Source organism: Benincasa hispida, chromosome 3, assembly GCF_009727055.1.
Source record: "Benincasa hispida cultivar B227 chromosome 3, ASM972705v1, whole genome shotgun sequence".
Taxonomy (NCBI): Eukaryota; Viridiplantae; Streptophyta; class Magnoliopsida; order Cucurbitales; family Cucurbitaceae; genus Benincasa; species Benincasa hispida.
The window spans coordinates 50,186,535-50,199,420 of record NC_052351.1 but is presented as its reverse complement, the minus strand read 5'-3'; the positions used below and the strand labels follow the sequence as shown (position 1 = coordinate 50,199,420).

The window sequence follows — 12,886 nt, the reverse complement described above, 5'->3', positions numbered from 1 at the left end:
ATGAGAGACTATTTATAAAATTTTTATCGAAACATATAAACGGTGTATTAGCATGAACTCCATCTCTAGAATTCAAAGGTTGAATCTCAATTATTATACTTAAAAAAAAGACAATTATAATTTTTCAAAACTATAGGAACAACTCTAATTTTTTTCAAATCAAGGACCAAATTTATTTTTATTTAGGTTTTTATCAACATATTTTTCGAAATTTACACGAAATGAGAGGACCCTTTTCCATTGAGAACCACGTCACCGGCGTGGCCCACAACTCAGACAAAGCTGATCGGCTGAGCGCCGAGAGAGAGAGCCTTCTAGTTTCCGTTCCGTTCTTTGAACTCTAAATCGGAGCTCTCTTCTCCTTCATCAATCTCTCTGTTTGCTTCTCATCAATGGTAAACTCATATCCAATTCCTTGTTTCTTCAGTTTGATTAGATCCAACTTCAGTTTTCTCACTGTTCTTCGTGTTGCTTTGGTGTTCCTTGTTTTTCTCTTCAATCCATTGGCTCTGTTATCGAATCATGAACTAGGAGTTTTATTCGTTTAATGCTTGTTAACTGGATGTTGTTGTCAATTATGTTGTGAAATGGTGCATTGCTGTGAGAGATTAGTTCATCGAGTATTCATATACTTGTTGTTTCTATTTTGTGTCGTCTCCTTGTTGTTTTTGTTTTGCTATGTTATAGCAGTTGTGTTGATCTCCATTTACTTGGTCCTTTTGATTCGTGGGTGTTGGATTATTCTGTGCTATTTAGTTTGAAAATAGTAGGATAATTTTGGAAAAGAAAATGTTGGAAGATGTAGAATCTACTTCAGCACCTCTACCATTGCAGATATAAATTTTCATTCAAAACAAGTCCTTAAGCCTTAACAGAGATTATTGAACTCTCCTCCTTTAAGTTCAACCAGCACACTTAAGTTGGCTTGCACCTAAGGAAGTGACGGTTCAACTCTTCTCTCCTATTGTTAGAAAGGTAGCATCAATTTAGTAGCAAATAGAAATGCAGATTCCTCTTTTTGATAACATATTGATTACGAAGCAATGACTGCACACGAAGTTAACAATTTTAGATCATTGATTTAGTTGAAAGGATGCATCAAAGTCCATATCCTATCTTCCTGCAAATTGGGCATCCAATCTAGCTACCCGGAATAGGAAGACAAGTTCATTCAGAAACTCCGTCCTTTTATCCGTTTCCTTGGTGAAAATTGCATGAGCCAACCTCTTCATTCCAACAATTAGCCACTGAATTCATTTTACAGTGACAAGTGGTTGGTAGAATTAGCCAATTAGGAAGTTAGAAATTTAGTCAATGGAGGTTGATGACCTGCTTTGATGTTTTCTAGAAGCTAATATTTGGTGTCTGATCAATTCCAAAGCATAGTCTTTTTGATTTGTTATAATATAAATGGATGAGGATGATAACTTTAAGGTTGAGGACCTGCTTTGATGTTTTCAGGCACGCGCTTCAACCTAGCAGCCAGAAACAAAGTCCAAAGGGCACCTTTTACACTTCTAAGTCCAACTTTACTTTGCCAGGTCGAACTGAGAGTCTGAGAGTGAACCAACCCTTCAAAATTTTGGTATTTTTATTTTTTACTCACAATAACCTTGTGTCGTAGACTATCATCTTCCAAAGAAAACTTCCATGCCATTTAGGAACCAGCACCTTGTTTTTCTTTCTTAAATTGCCTGACCACAATCCCTACAGCAAAGAACTCGTCTAGTTATTTTCTCAGTAGGGCCAACTTTTTAGTAGCCATTCTAGAACCTAGTCTTGTGTAAGGTCTTCTTTCCTGCAAGCCCAATAACAGAGCAACAAACAGAACAAAACCAAAGAAAAAGAAAAACAGAGACAAGAAGAAGATGGATCGATAATGCACTTCTCTTTCCTTGTTCTTATTTATGTATGAGTTCTTCGACAATATCCCTTCCTTACAAGCCTTCAACAATCTCTTTGACCCTTCCCCAAAATAGAGCAAAACTCTCCTCTCAAAATGACCTCCCCTGCTTCCCCAAAAGAAGAAAACACAACAAGGAAAATTCCCAGCACCTTAAAGAGAGCTGGCCTTCTCTCCTACCTAAAAGTTCACTCACTTTTAGCAAAATCCTTTCCTGCCCCTTTAGTCTGACCCCCTTGCCTTTTTGTAACAACTTCGTGGTCCCCTCCCTCTTTTCTCCCATACACACTCGTAGTCCCCTCCATCTTTTCTCCCACATTCTTTCCTTGATCCTCATTGGATGTTTTGACATTTCCCTTTTTACCCCTTCTTTTATAGGTGTATATTATTTGAGGCCTTACAATACCCCCTTCTCAAAATGAACCTTGTCCTCAAGGTTGAAATGAGGGAATTTGCTGATTTAGTACACGCACATCTTCCCAGGTTGCTTCATTTTCGGACATCCCCTTCCATTTGACCAACCACTCGTGTGTTGCCATGTCTCCATTCCATCTTACCCCCAGAACAGTCTCAGGTGCAGTCTGTAGTTCAAACTCTCCAGTCAACCTGGAAGGGTGTTGTTGGATCTGCTGACCTTGTCCGAGCTTCTTCTTGAGTTGAGAAATATGGAAGACATTATGTATTTCAGCTTCTGGTGGCAAACTCAACCTGTAATCTACCTCTCCCACTCGATCAATTATTTTATAAGGCCCATAGAACCTCGGTGCTAGCTTTTTGCTTCTTTTTTTAGCCAATGTCTTCTGTCGGTACGGTCTCAGTTTCAAGTATACTTCTTCTCCCACCTCGAATTTCAATTCTCTCCTATGTTTATCGACTTTCTTTTTCATTCTATTCTGGGCTATAGCCAAATTTTCCTTCAAGGCATTGAGTGCTAAGTCCCTCTCTTGTAACTATTGTTCCACAGTATTATTGAATGTTCTCCTGTCCCCATAGCTTATTAAGGGTGGTGGTGGTCTCCCATAAACCCCCTGGAAGGGGGTGGCTTTAATGGAAATATGAAAGGTTGTGTTGTACCATAATTCTGCCCAAGCTATCCATTTATTCCACTTCTTCGGTTGCTCATTACAAAAACAGCGCAAATAAGTCTCCAAGCATCTCTGTTTGTCCGTCAGTTTGTGGATGGAATGATGTACTTCTTTTAAGTTTTGTCCCCATCATTGTGAACATCTCCTTTCAAAAATTGCTCACAAAAATTTTGTCTCGATCGGTTAGAATGGACACGGGTACTCCATGGTGTTTTACTACTTCCTTAATGAATATCTCAACAACTTGTTTTGCTGAAAAGGGGTGTTTGAGAGGGGTGGAGTGAGCATACTTACTCAATCGGTCTACCACCACCATTATAGCATCATATCCTTCTGCCTTTGGTAATCCTTCCACGAAGTATCCATGCTCCAATCTTCCAATATCATGTTTGGAATCGGGAGGGGTTGAAGTAAGCCTGCTGGTGTGAGGGTCTCAAACTTGTTCCTTTGGCATATTTCGCATCCCTCCACGTATTTCTTTACATCAGTCTTCATTCCTTGCCAGTATAGCTCTCCACTCATTCTTTTGTACATTCTCAAGAACCCCGAGTGTCCCCCTAACACTGAATCATGGAATGTTTGCAGCAGTGCAGGGATTAAACTCGATGTTTTTTATAGTACTAACCTGTCTTTGTAGGTTAAACGGTCATGTTGTCATTTATATCTCGGCATTCCTTTTGAATCTTCCTTCAAAATGGTGATGATTTTCTGTAATTCCTCATCTTCCTCTACTTCTTTCAAAACAACTTCAATATCTATAACAGTAGGTGCTGATAGTGTACACAATTCCCCTTGTTCTCTCACTCTTGACAGGGCATCTGCAGCTTTATTTTGCAACCCCGGTTGATATAGAATCTCAAAATTATAACCAAGCAGTTTGGTTAACCACCGTTGGAATTGGGGTTGTACTTCTCGCTGTTCTATAAAAAATTTCAAAGCCTTCTAGTCTGAAATCACGGTGAACTTGCTTCCCAAGAGATAGTCTCCATTTTTCTACTGCTAGCACTACTGCCATCAGTTCTTTTTCATAAATCGACTTCCCTTGGGCCCTTGCTGATAATTTCTGACTGAAGTAGGCTATATGTTTCGAGTCTTGGGAAAGAACAATCCCTAAACCAGTTCTTGATGCATCCGTTTCAATCACAAATCCTTTTGAGAAGTCTGGGAGAGCTAGTACAGGGGCCGTGACCATGGCTTGCTTCAGATTCATAAAGGCCTGATTGGCTTCTTCACTCCATTTAAATGCAGTTTTCTGGAGAAGTTTGGTAAGAGAGCCTGCTATATTCCCATACCCTTGCACAAAGCGTCGATAGTACCCCGTGAGCCCCAAAAATCCTCTTAACTCGGACACATTCTGAGGTTGTGGCCACTCCCTCATAACTCTAACCTTCCCATCAACTTCTACTCCATTCGCTGATATCCAGTGGCCCAAATATTGTATTCTCACCTGACAGAAGGTGCATTTTTTCTGGTTTGCATACAGCTTGTGATCACGAAGCACATTGAAGACCACTCCCAAGTGTGTTTCATGTGTTGATAAGTCAGGGCTGTACACCAATATGTCATCAAAGAAAACAAGTACAAATTTACGTAGGAAAGGACGAAAAACCTGGTTCATCAATGATTGAAAAGTGCCTGGTGCATTTGTGAGTCCAAACGGCATGACAAGAAATTCATAGTGGCCTTCATGCGTTCGGAAAGCTGTTTTCTCAATGTCCTTCTCATTCATCCTGATTTGGTGGTACCTTGACCTCAAATCTAACTTAGAGTAGACTGTTGACCCATGTAATTCATCCAACAGCTCTTTAATGACCGGTATAGGAAACTTGTCAGCCGCTATTGTTTGATTTAATTTCCTCTAATCCACACAAAACCTCCATCCTCCATCCCCCATCTTTCTTCTTCACTAGTAGGACTGGGTTGGAATAGGGGCTATGACTTGGCCGGATGATCCCTGCCTTCAACATTTCCTCCACCAACTTCTCAATTTCTTCCTTCTGGCAGTGGCCATACTTATATGGTCTTACATTGATTGGTTTCTGATCCGTGCTTGTCAAAATGCGATGGTCTACAGCCCTTTTAGGTGGTAAAGCCTTTATCTCCTCAAATATGTCTTGATTTTCTTCGATTAGAGCTCTGATCATAAGTGGAAGTTCTTCTGCCTCTTCGAGCTCCTCTTTCCCTTCCTTCTTTTCATCACTGTCATACTCATAGTTTTGAAACTCTACCAAGAAGCCTTGGTCATCCTCTTCCCATGATGTTGTGAGAGTCTTGAGGGAAACCTCTGCCTTGGTTAGGGATGGATCACCCTTCAAAATGACTTGCGAATTCCCTGCCATAAATGACATAGTTAAAGATGGCCAATGTACTCCCATGAATCCCGTTGTACATAACCAAGGCATCCCTAGAACCACGTCCGTTTGTCCTAAATCAATCGCAAGAAAATCGGCCTTCACATTGAGGTTGGGTAGTTCAAGATTAATCGCCTTGCAGATCCCTTTCCCTTTTATAGCATCCCCATTTCCAATGACGACAGAGAAGTTCTTCTTATTCATTGGTATTTTTAGTCCGTTCCCTAACCTTTTATGCACAAAATTGTGTGTGGCTCCACAGTCAATCAGCACTAGTACCTCTTCTCCCTTCATTTTCCCTCTTAGCTTCATCGTCCCCCTGGCTGATAGGCCATATATCGATCTCAAAGCAATTTTGGCCGTTTCCTCTGTTTCTTCTTCTTCCGGCGGTTCCCCTTTTCCCTCCTATTCTAGATCAAGTTCTTCGTTATCATTGGTGATGAATAACATCAGTTCCCGGTTCTCTTTCAGCTTGCACCAATGGCTTGGGCTGTATTTCTCATTACAACGAAAGCATAGTCCCTTATCCAACCGTTCGCGAAACTCACTGTCCGACAGTCTTTTCATGCATGGCTCATTCTTCACAAAGTTGTTCTTCACTAGTAGGGTAATCCTTTTCGTTCCTTGTGTCTCCACGCTCTTCAGAGTCAGATTTTCTTTGCCTGGGCCTTCCTTCTTGCACGACCCAACAACTCCGAGGTCTGCTAATGCTATCTTCAGGGCTCACTCACTAGTTGGGCTTCATACATACATTCCTCCAGTGTGGTTGGTTTTCTGCTAATCACTTCGGCCCTCAAGGTTGGTTCCAGCCCAGTTACAAATGCGTCTCGGAGAACTTCTTCAACCAGGTCGGGTAGGGTTGCTGAATATGTGACAAATTTCTTCACATACTCTGCATAAGTCTCTTCTTGCTTTATTCTCAACAATCTCGTGCCTAAACTCCCATCTTCAGTAGGTCTATAGTACTCGAACATCCTCTTTTTTAGTTCCTCCCATGTTCTAATAGGTCTCTAGTTGTGGCTCCATCGAAACCAGTCCACTTCCTCCGGCCCAAAACTGATGACAGCAACCTTGACCTTCTCTTGATCAGATAGTTCGTGGATCTCGAAGTAATGCTCTGCCCTGTACATCCAGGATTTAGGGTTCTCACCAGCAAAAACGGGTATTTCCAGCCTCTTGTACTTGCTTTTATTGGATCCCCCTCCTCCATTGCTGGGGGTCGACTCTGATTCGTCAGTTTTTCCTTTCATTTTCATCTTCCTCCCATCAGAAGCGCCCGATTCCTTAGGCTTTTGAGCCGCATTGCTTTCTCTCATCTTCTCTGTTAACTTCTTGATGTTCTTGCATAAACCCAGCAGCATCTCTTTCATCTCCGATACCTCATTCTCATTTTTTTCAAGCCCTTCTTCTACTTGTTTCTGAGCCATCGCTCGTGTACGCCCCAGGATGAAGCAGGCTTTGATACCACTTGTAAGGTCTTCTTTCCTGCAAGCCCAATAACAGAGCAACAAACAGAACAAAACCAAAGAAAAAGAAAAACAGAGACAAGAAGAAGATGGATCGATAATGCACTTCTCTTTCCTTGTTCTTATTTATGTATGAGTTCTTCGACAATATCCCTTCCTTACAAGCCTTCGACAATCTCTCTGACCCTTCCCCAAAATAGAGCAAAACTCTCCTCTCAAAATGACCTCCCCTTCTTCCCCAAAAGAAGAAAACACAAGAAGGAAAATTTCCAGCACCTTAGAAAGAGCTGGCCTTCTCTCCTACCTAAAAGTTCACTCACTTTTAGCAAAATCCTTTCCTGCCCCTTCAGTCTGACCCCCCTACCTTTTTGTAACAACTTCGTGGTCCCCTCCCTCTTTTCTCCCATACACACTCGTGGTCCCCTCCATTTTTTCTCCCACATTCTTTCCTTGATCCTCATTGGATGTTTTGACATTTCCCTTTTTTCCCCTTCTTTTATAGGTGTATGTTATTTGAGGCCTTACATCTTGTTGGTGGCTTGATCATGGAAGCTAATGTGCTTTTGAGTGAAAGAGCATTTATCCATGTTCACATCAACTTATATTATTCATAAGTGATTTTGATGTACCTAAGAGTGGGATTCTCGATCATGATATTTTCAAGGCAGAATCTGTTGAGGTCCTCCTGGAACACCTCTTCGATAAGGCATGGTGAGGAATTTGAAGGATCTACAATATCATCCTCTTCTACTTTTCTCACTTTGATGATTTTGGTAACTAGATCTTATATCTAACTTGATGAAATAATCATACAAAGTCTAAATTTTCGGAAAGGGTTGTGGAGTGTACCTTGGTTCAGGATTTGATAGTCAATACATATTTGGAGGCCCCTGTCCTTTTTCTTCTAAAATAGGATGGGCTGGACGTCCGTTCTTTCTTTTGGAATGAGATAGGGCCTGTATAGAGCCTTGAACTAAACCTTTGTAACAAGCAGCTCGTCTATTTTTCAGTGTACATGGCAGAATAGTATTTTCACTCCTTAGGTTGTTTAAGGATAGTTGGGTGGTTCTATGATTGGTGGCAGTTATTACTACATCTTGTGAATGTCCCTTTCATAAAGGCACATTAAGTTATCCTCATCCATTCATATTATAACAAAGTTAGTGTCTCCATTCTAGGTTCCTAACTGGTCATTCACCTTTTTTGTTATTCTAACAATGGTGATAGGGGTTTCCGTTTCCCAAAAAAAAAACAAAAACAAAAAAAAAAAGAAAAAGAAAAGAAGGAAAAGAAAAAAAGAAAAGGCGATGGGGCCTTCAAGTTCAGAACTTACATTAGCGTGTATCTTTCTCTTACTTTAAATCCTAGCCGATGGTCCTCTGATTCAATAATGAAGTTGTGGGTTCCAATCACCTGTTAAATTAATCTTAGTGCTCTTTTCAAATTTCTCGTGACCTCTAGCATAAAAATACTCGAGTCCCCTCTATGGAAGATGCTTAGCCCCATCAATTTTCCCATTTAGGGCTGACAAGAATTTACTGCACGTATGTTAGGGGCAACCTAGTAACTTGAAGAAGCAAGAAAAAGCCAGCTATATCCACAAGTAGTGTAGAAGATGGATTTAGAGTTGTCTCATGGAAAATGTGAAGCAATATGGATAAAAAACCTATACTGAATTAAAAATAAGTCAAAAGGAACCAGTGATGAGTTTGTTTTTTTTATAACCCTATCATAGTTATAGATAACGTTCCCAAGATCATGACTGATTGAAATAAGGTTGAGATAGACCAAAGTAAAGCTCATTTATCTCACCTACATGCCCACTTGCCCACAAAGATGTAGCATGTAGATATCTTCTCCAGCTTTGCCAAGGATTGTTGATGATATGAAGGCCAAGCTGGGTTTTATCAATATCTTGGTCACTGCCGAAGAGGAAAAGTAAGAGTTCCATGGATCAACATTGTTAAATGCGTGGGTTGGGATATTTGGTTTAAAAGGAATGAATTATGTTTCAGGAACAAAAATTTACATCGGGAGGAAAGATTTCATATGATAAAGTTCCATGTGGCTTCTTGGTCTGCTCTTTCCAAAGATTTTTGCAATTGCTCGTTTTATGAGATGGTATCTTGTTGGAGAGTTTTCTTGTTATTATTATTCAAATTATGTTTATGCTTTAGATGCCGCGTTCATTGCTTTGGGAACTTATAGATTCACATCTAATGGAGTCTTTAATTTATAACTTTTCAAATATCAATAAAACCATTGTCTTTCTTGAAAAATAAGTACTAGAAAATGATCGTTCTCTTTCTTGTCAATTATTTTTGTTTGTATATTTTAGCATGCACCAAAACTACCATGATTTAAATTTTATCCTACCACACCACATCTGCAGAAAACTTCTTTTCAACAATGGAAATTTCAATTTTCATCAATAAAACTGATTCCAGCCATGAAATGATAAATTTCATCTGCACTCTCACATCCTGAAGAAAAAATGGATTTTTGTTCTTTGGATTCTCTTTTTTCTTCATTGCTCCTAACGTGCTGTGTATAAAATGGAAACTTCTCCAGGTTGGTGAAAGTCTTGATTTTCTGTTTTGAATGACCGGCAATTTTTGTCTTTCTGTTTAATGTAGGCCCTTGTTAAACAGAACACCGAAGGATGCATGAAATGCATGCTCATTAGCATTTAATGATTTCATGGACAACTCTGTAAGTTATATATACACAGCAGTTAATTGTTATACTCGGGATCTGTCTTCAATTATTCACTTCATTTATAAGAGCCATGTTGACATTCCCATGATTGAACACCATATGACACTTGGCTTCCCCGTGCAACTTCCCCTTGATTCACATCCTTCAAACAATTGATTGCAGTTTAGCTTCTAAGATATGGTTTTCCTTTAATTGCACGTTTTCTTTACTGTAACTCCTCTCTCCTGCAGAGTAATAAAGCTAGATCATGCTGCCAGGTTGGTGACCGATTGACCAGTGATGTTGTTGTGAGGCTTAGAACAAAAGATGGTCGAGATGAATGGTTATATTGTCACTCCCATATCCTAACTGAACAGAGCAAGTATTTTGCTGATCGTCTTTCAGAGAATTGGCCAACATGCCAGATTCTCGACTCGCGAAACTGTGTTGATGTCTTTTGTCTAGAATCAACCTTTGATTACCATGTAAATCTTCTGCGTCTTCTCTATGTCATTAAGGATATCCCAACTGATGACTTATGGAATGATGTTCGAACTGTTCTTGGCATCCTCCGTGTGGCTTTCGAGCTTGAGTGCAAAAATATTATTAGTGCTTGTGTGAATTACTTGGAAGCAGTACCATGGGAGGAGGATGAGGAAGAGGAAATTTTGAAGGTTATACCTCATATGGGATCAGAAGTTGAGCCAATTCTTGCTCGTCTTCAACCAGTCAATTCATCTCTTGTTAGACAAATATTTCTTTCTGCTCTTCGATTGGCTACATCATCCCCCTTTTCTAACATAAATGATATCAAGCCTTCTGCCCAGGAACAACTCGAGTACATGCTAACTGAAGATGATGATGCTCCACTATTGATGGCTGATGCTGAAATAAAATTGGAGATAAATGAATGTGTGAAGAGTCTATTACAAACTTTTAACAATGTTATAGACATTGTACTTGATCCTTTACACTCGGATGGGAAGGCAAGGAACATGCAAGTTTTCATTTTTTGTTTGACAGATTTAGCTTGGACGTGTCGAATTTTGAAAAGGTTAGAAACTATGAAGGAGTTCGTCTCTAATTGGATTGATGCATCAGATAAGATTGTCAGGGTTGTTGAGCAAGCGAGTGTAGCATCAGAAGTTATTGATACAAGGATAGGGATTATTGAAGTGGTAGCAAAGGTTTTAGAGGCAATTAAACATGGCTCAGTGATTCTCCCAATGCCAAAACGGCTTCACATGGTTAAGGTTTGGCTTCCTTTTGTAAGGACAACCAAATCCTTGATCGATAGTCTTGCTAACAAGGGTGTTGACGATTTGAAACATAAAATTGACAGTGATATTTGGGAGTTGCTAGAGTCGGCATTTGTTTCGATCATCCTTGCATTACCATCAGGGGAGCAAGCAGAGATTATAACCGAATGGTTACAGAATCAACATGTTATTCGTTATCCTGATCTAACAGAGGCATTTGAAGTGTGGTGTCGCAGGTCGAAAGTGGCGAAGAGGAGGCTATCCCTGGTGGGGGATAACCCTGGTACAACAGCGGCAAGCTTCCAGCCCTCGGCTTGAACTCGAATGGTCTGTAATTATATTGTGAATCATCCTTCTACCCACAGTTGTTAGAGCATGGGTTGGAAGCATTATTTTGTGGAGGTTTCTGGGTTAGACTCTCCTTTTGTTTTATTGTAAAATTTTAGTCTTAGCTGTTGCAAATAGTAAGTTGGAGGCATTGTGCATTTGTCAAATTGAAAAAAAGGGAGAAAAAGGAAAAAAGAGGGAAAAAGTGGTAGTGAAGAAGTCAGCTAGCTTCATATAGCCACTGATATCAAAGTGTATTTATAATGTAGCTCTCACTGGAAGGTGCAATTCTATATTGTAGTTTGGCCGGCAATTCTGTTGGGTAATGGCTGATCCTTTGATCTCAGTTTCTAATGATTAGGAATGTTCCATATGAAATCAAATGCTTTTGAACTGCTGGGAACTCCTGTATTAGAGTTGGTTCAACTGCTCTAGCTATGACAAATTACTTGTTTAGATTTTATTAAAACAAGATGAGCAGGGAGGTGTCTTATAAATGGAACGAGATTGAATATGGATTTACTGAGTTGTGGAGGAATTCCGAACTCTCGTGTTTCAGTAAGCTTTGGAGACAGCAATAGAATGCTAGAAATATAACCCTACAGTAGAGGAGGGTTAGTTCCATGAAAAAGAAAAAAAGGGAGCCTATGAGGAAAACATGGTAAATCATTTAGGGTACAAATGAAAGTTTATTTTTCCTTTTTTCTTGGTGAATTTCTTTGACTCCATTTGGTAACCATTTCGTTTTTTTGCTTTTTAGTTTTTGGAAATTAAGTCTATTTTCACCTATCAATGAAATATTTCTTTTATTGAAAAAAAAAATTAGGTCTATATTCTCTCATTTTCTTACGATGGTTTGCATCTTTCTCAAGTACAAAAGTCGAATTCTTAGTCAAAATTTAAAAACAAAAACAAGTTTTTGAAAGACTAATTTTGGCCTCGTTTGTAGCTATTTCGTTTTTACTTTTTGAAAGTTAAAGCCTATTTCTTCCCATTTTCTTATTGTGATTTGTATATTTTTTTAATACAATGGTTGAATTCTTAACCAAATTCTAAAAACAAAAACAAGTTTTTAAAAGCTATTTTTTTTAGTTTTCAAATTTTGGCTTGGTTAACTATCGATAAAAAATAGAATACAAAGGAAGAAATTTGGATGTGGAAGTAGTGTTCATAGGCTTAATTTTTTTTTTTTTTTAAAAAAAAAACAAAAACCAAAAACCAAATAGTTATCAAATGGGGCAGTTTTCAAATTTTGGTTTTGTTTTAAAAAACATTGGTAGAAAGTAGATAACAAAACAAGAAACTTAGAGATAGAAGAGGTGTTTGTAGGCTTAATTTTTTAAAACCAAAAACTCAAAACTAAAGGTAATAAGATGGGGGTTTTGTTTTTTTTGGCAAATTGCAAAAACACCCCTAAAGCATGGTGATAGTTACAATTATATCTTCAAATTTGTAATGATAAAATTGAGCTCTCAAACTTATACGAGTGTTAAAATTAATAGGACCTCAAACTTACGTGGTTTTTGGTTATTTACTTATAAAATGACAGAGTAAAGAGTGGGATTCCATGGCCATGGTTTTTGACCCACAAAGAAAGAAGAGAGAAAAGTAAACAGCTCACTAAAAGTAATACCACTTGATATATTGTTGTCTTGTTGGTCAATTTTTATGGGTTTTAGAAGAAATTTGGTGAAGAGGGGAAGAAAGTCTTCTTTGAGATGGAGATGAAGATAAGAAGGGTAATAGATGGATATAAAATAAATAGGGTGATTGTTTAGATTTTAGAATGAGCCCCACA

General features: G+C 38.9%; 1 protein-coding gene across 10 annotated transcripts; it reads left to right on the top strand.

Moving 5' to 3' along the window:
• Nucleotides 1-233: 233 nt before the first annotated feature.
• LOC120073367 (BTB/POZ domain-containing protein At3g05675) lies at nt 234-11,421 on the top strand. Of its 10 annotated transcripts, none has more exons than XM_039026182.1 (4): nt 7,539-8,743; nt 8,821-8,926; nt 9,442-9,517; nt 9,781-11,421. In XM_039026182.1, the coding sequence occupies exons 3-4, from the start codon at nt 9,506-9,508 to the stop codon at nt 11,077-11,079; spliced, it is 1,311 nt and encodes a 436-aa protein (XP_038882110.1). In that variant the 5' UTR covers nt 7,539-8,743; nt 8,821-8,926; nt 9,442-9,505; the 3' UTR covers nt 11,080-11,421. The 10 variants fall into 10 exon arrangements, with proteins under 10 accessions (XP_038882108.1, XP_038882107.1, XP_038882102.1 ...); XM_039026176.1 differs by having other exon boundaries at nt 7,540-8,743; nt 9,754-11,421; XM_039026180.1 differs by lacking the exons at nt 7,539-8,743; nt 8,821-8,926 and adding an exon at nt 234-395.
• The last annotated feature ends 1,465 nt before the right edge of the window (nt 11,422-12,886 follow it).